At 53.2% G+C, this 4,857-nt stretch overlaps 1 protein-coding gene across 1 annotated transcript; it reads right to left on the minus strand.

Annotated features, from left to right (window-relative positions):
* Positions 1-850: 850 nt before the first annotated feature.
* LOC122370104 lies at positions 851-3,588 on the minus strand. The gene is made up of 3 exons (XM_043345371.1): positions 3,442-3,588; positions 2,815-3,071; positions 851-2,411 (listed from the first exon to the last, which is right to left on the minus strand). Exons 2-3 carry the CDS (start codon positions 3,069-3,071, stop codon positions 2,087-2,089), a joined length of 582 nt encoding a protein of 193 aa, XP_043201306.1. The 5' UTR covers positions 3,442-3,588; the 3' UTR covers positions 851-2,086.
* Between the last annotated feature and the right edge of the window lie 1,269 nt (positions 3,589-4,857).

Genomic DNA, 4,857 nt, shown 5'->3' on the forward strand with positions numbered 1-4,857 from the left:
GCCAGAGCTGTGACGAAAACTAAGTGGCCTAAATCCGATGAGAAAACAGGATTTGGGGGTACCCTAGGTTTGGCTCCTTGAGCTGGTGCCCCCCCCCCCCTTGTCTCAAATCGTTCCGCCACCTATGTGACAGTGTTTATAATTCATAAACTTACCAATAAAATGAGCTGATGTTAAGGCCGAAAATGAGTAATTCTTTACTGCCTTTCCCAGCGGAGTTTGAACGCAAACGTTTTTTTCTGCGTAAAAAAATAAACGCAAACGCATTTTTGATTGCAAACGTATTTGTACCAGATGACAAAATACAAGAAGTGTTACAGTCAACTCCCCTGCGACCAGGGGCGGGCAAACAGCACCGACTCCGAATGGGGCATAAGGAATGGGAAACGAATGTGAAGATGCTTCTTTGCTGTTTATTGATATTGGCTGGTTATATATCGCACCATATGCCAATATGCACATGTCCTAGAGCGGTGATAAAATCAAAATTGATTTCAAGATCGATAAGCTTGAGTTACGTACACCATGAATTCGAGTTCAAGAAATAAATCAAGTCAAGTTCATCAAGTTCAAGAAATAAGCAATGTGGTCAGAAGTTATTAATCTGACTTTGAAAGAAAATAAATGCTTATCGATCAATGATTTAAAATCACTTAGATATCTTAAAATATGAAACTAGCCGGTGTCATTAGAGCCACATTTCATTAAATTCATAAAAAACTACATTAGCTCTAACATAACATAAATAGCATAGCAGCGTTAATCGTTTTCAAAATCAAATGGATTTCCTTTGTTATTTCGAGCACCTCCGCCGTTTACCATAAATATCATGAAATGCAAAGATGAAATATATCCACTCCATTTCTTTTATTGCGTTGCATATAAAACCAGAGGTAACTCATGAACGCATCCACATTCCACATGACTAGAATGGAGAACCTTTGTAAAAGCGCCGGACGATTGTGACACACACTCGCATATGTACAAAACAAAATCGCCTACTGCCACCTTAAATAGACTGCGAGAACACAACGTTACAAGCTATTACCTATATCACCCTTAAAATACACAAATGACAAACCAATTATCGAATTCGTCATAAGTAAGCGCAACTACTGTATAAACTATATAAAATTAGTTTTCAGGGTAAGACAGCATCATATTTGGACAGATACCTATTGAAGAAGTCATTTTGTGATTACATATTGAGTATTTTCAAAGAAAGCAGATAATCACCTATATCCTCCAGTCTTCTAAGCACGCTGCATTACAAAACTGCGGACTAGATGGCTCCTGGTGACCAGGCACGCGCTGTCACGCTCGCGCTCTGTTCGGTGAGCGCCTCGCTTACCCGGAGAGATGGCGGACCGCTCTTCCGGGCTCCTGTCTCGGCCGACTTTGGTTACTAGCTGATGGAGAGGTCGGACCACGTACCCATCGGGCCTAGGCGACAACTCGTACTAACGCACACACACGCACGCACACACACTCCGGCACGCATACATCAGGGTCGAACGCCACGTTACTGAACGCCGAGGGCATCACTGGACTAGTGCGTACATCTGTGGTCACACAGGTAGAAGCAGAAGCATATGTTTGCTCGCAGAACAGGTAACGATGTATGGATAACTAAGGATTGTCGAGGCTATTGAGCGGGCGCCTGAGCTTCGAGACTGCTGGGCGTAAGCTCGTGAAGGACCAACTGGCGGGTATGTAACAGCCACGGGACCATCAGCCCCGCCCCAACACGACCCAAAAGCTCGCCGCGGTACACGAGGTAATGACAGCAAAAGGAAGATCACTATGTTGTACCGAGCTGCCTAGTGGGCCTTTTACACCGCACGAGATCCTCTACTGAGATCCGCATAGTAGCATCTCCGTGACGGAGATCTCTGCGGCCCCGACTCGAAGCTGGAGCGGTCCTGCAGAGCTCCTAGTCTGGTCCTGCGGAGCCCCCAGCCCGGTCCTGCAGAGCTTCCAGCCCGGTCCTGTAGAGCCCTCAGCCCGGTCCTGCAGAGCCCTCAGCCCGGTCTGTGTGAAGCTTCCAGCCCGGTCCTGAGGAGCTTCCAGCCCGGTCCGGTGGCCGCTAGGTCTCGCGGCTGTCGATGTACGCCCAGCTGAGCACCTGATCCAGATAGGAGTTGTTGTGGAAGCGGTGCCGACTCGGGTGCTCGGTGGGCTCGGGGGGCGGGCTCGGCGGCGGCGAGGGCTCCACCAGGCCGTCGGCGGGCTCGGAGCGCAGCACCAGGTCACAGCCGCGGAACACGCTCTCCACGAGCCGGCGCTGCCGCTCGGAGAGCAGCTGGCCCTCGTGAGCGCGCTCCGGAGGCGAGCGGAGCACCTTCTCCAGCTGGTCCTCCATGTCGACCTCCAGGCGCCGCAGCAGACTCAGGTACTCCAGGTACGCAGACCTGTCGGGAAACGGTCCCATGTCAGAAGTAGACGGGCGGGGAACGATCCCATGTCAGACTCGGGACCTGTCGGGGAACGGGCACACGTCAGAACAGAACCACAAATGTCAAAATGTCCCTGTCAAAGAACGAGTGAATTGATAAAGGCAGGTCCAGCATCCAAATGGCGGTGACTCGAAAGTCGAAACCCTCGAGGAAAGCGACTGACAGTACAGTGTGAGACTAGGGCGGTAGGCTGCATTGAGGCACTGACTGGACCACAGCTCAAGAAAGCAAATGGCAAAAGTGATTGTCGTTACAATAACAAAAGAAGAGCCAACTGTTCGTCTCTCGCTTTCGTGCGTGTTCTAATCGGCAGCCGGTCCAAGTCTGTGACGCTCTGTGGGTGCGGGCCGCGGCTCACCTGGCCTGCAGGTGCTCCGTGAGGCCGACCACGGTCGGGTCGTCCGGGGCGCGGCCCTCCTCCTCCACCAGGAAGCGGACCGCCTCGGCAGCGCAGTCCTGATAGCCGGCCATCAGCGGGTCGTGAGCGGGCGGCGGTTCAGTCGGGGTGACCGCCGACGGAGGACACACCTCCGGCGGCACCCGAGCCGACTCCGGCGGCACCCGGGCCGACTCCGGCGGCACCCGGGCCGGCTCCCGCACCACCAGACCGGGCATCTGCGAACGGACGGCGCGTCAGACGGCCGCTGCAGGGGACCGGTGCCGCGGGCACACGGCCAAAACCAGCTCACTCCGCCCCCCCCCCCCCTCACACACACACACGGCGGGCCGCCCGCTGTGATCCAGCCCCCCCCCCCAAACACACACACACACACACATACACAGAGGGCAATCTCCTGTGCACGGCCCCTGACCTGTTGTGAAGGGTCGTTGACTGAGCCTACAAAGGGCGCCCGGTGTGGCCGCGGCCAACCGACAGGCGCCGTTCTGCTACTCTCTTCCGGCCCCGGCCAGTGCAACTTCCCAGGGCACCGGACCGGGTGCTTCCGGAGCACAGGGACACGCTGGCCCGGGCCGGCGCACTCACCTCCTTCTCTGGTCGGCGACTGCGACCTCAGCTCTCACTGGCACGCGGCGGGTCACTCCGCCACAGCCGGCGCCGCGGCACGTGCTGCGCTCCACCGCCGAGCGCTGTGCTGTGCGCGGGTGCTCGGGCCGACGCGTGCGGGCGGCGGCGGCGACCAGTGAACTGGGGCGGCGGCGGCGGCGGCGGCGGCGGCGCGCGCGGCACACCAGCTGTTTCCTGTCGGCGGGAGCGGCGCCTGCGGCGCAGGGGAGGCGTCGACGACCTGCGGCGGGCAGATGCGCCGCCGTCAGCTGCCGGCCTCCGGCGCCGCAGCCCCGCAACGAGCACGGCCCGCCGGAGAGGGGAGCCATGCATCAGGAAGGGAGAGAGGGAGAGAAAGAGAGAGAGAGAGAGAGAGAGAGAGAGTGAGAGAGAGAGAGAGAGCACACTACAGACACTTACCTCATAAAGCATCTCGACTTCCTTTCCATTCAGACTTCGAAAGCACGCTATTGCACATACCTACCATCACTGAAGGTGGCTTCATTGAATGTGCCGTTAGCCATTTTCGCGACTGTTATTTGAAGCACATTTGGTCACATTTGGTGTGATTTGGTCAAATTAGGTTCCCAGTTAATGCTGAGTATTTTTTCAGCTTAGGTTGCACTAATTTAGTTGTTTATGTACCTACCTGACTTCTCAAATAATCAGACATTACTTATAATTGAAGCATTGAAATACCTAAATTGATATGCAAAAAAAAATTACTGTAAAAGAGATTTTGTTAGATTTGGTCAAGTTTCGTACCTTCGCTAGATAGCCCGTCGTGAAAACGGCAATCGTCACCTGGGCCCAATCTTACCAATGCCGTGGATGCAGATGCCGTGGATGCCTACCACGGCGGCTGATCCACGGCACTCCATTTACCCAATCTCACCAATGCCGTGCCACGGCATTTCTATGCACGTCATTTTGCCCACGGTACAATTCAGCGCCAGCAGAAAACACGCAACGTGATTGGTCAATTCTTGCCACCTTCGCTATCGGAAATTGTGCGTATTGCTTGTGAACAAGTATAGCTCTCTATTTTAAGTTTTGTCGGGCGTTTATTTGTTTTAGAGCCATACATATGCGTGAAGGATAAGTTATTTGTGGAAAACGTGATAGCAAACTATGAAAAACTAAAGCCTGCCTAAAGAATTCTCCTGAAAAGCGGATTACTGGCCTAGTAAACTTCCGCGAGGACATTCTCGCGCTGAGAAAATCGAGTGGATTAGATTTCAACTTCGTTTCGCTGCTCATCATTTCTATTTACTTGCTGTTAAGATATTGAAACAATTTTGAGATAAAATTATTGAAGTAACGACCTAGTGATAGCTCCGCTGTTGTTTCTAAGACATTGGAATAATGCAATTGAAATGCAGCTCGTAAAGTTTA

This window comes from Amphibalanus amphitrite, unplaced genomic scaffold (assembly GCF_019059575.1).
Source record: "Amphibalanus amphitrite isolate SeventyFive unplaced genomic scaffold, NRLGWU_Aamphi_draft 001099F_arrow, whole genome shotgun sequence".
In the NCBI taxonomy this organism is placed as follows: Eukaryota; Metazoa; Arthropoda; class Thecostraca; order Balanomorpha; family Balanidae; genus Amphibalanus; species Amphibalanus amphitrite.

Bases quoted from the DNA above. Each gene is read 5' to 3' on its own strand.
- LOC122370104 (XM_043345371.1), bottom strand. From the start codon at position 3,071: ATGCCCGGTCTGGTGGTGCGGGAGCCGGCCCGGGTGCCGCCGGAGTCG. The intron at 2,412-2,814 runs GTGAGCCGCGGC...GTTTCCCGACAG, and splicing joins ACGGAGCACCTGCAGGCCAG to GTCTGCGTACCTGGAGTACC.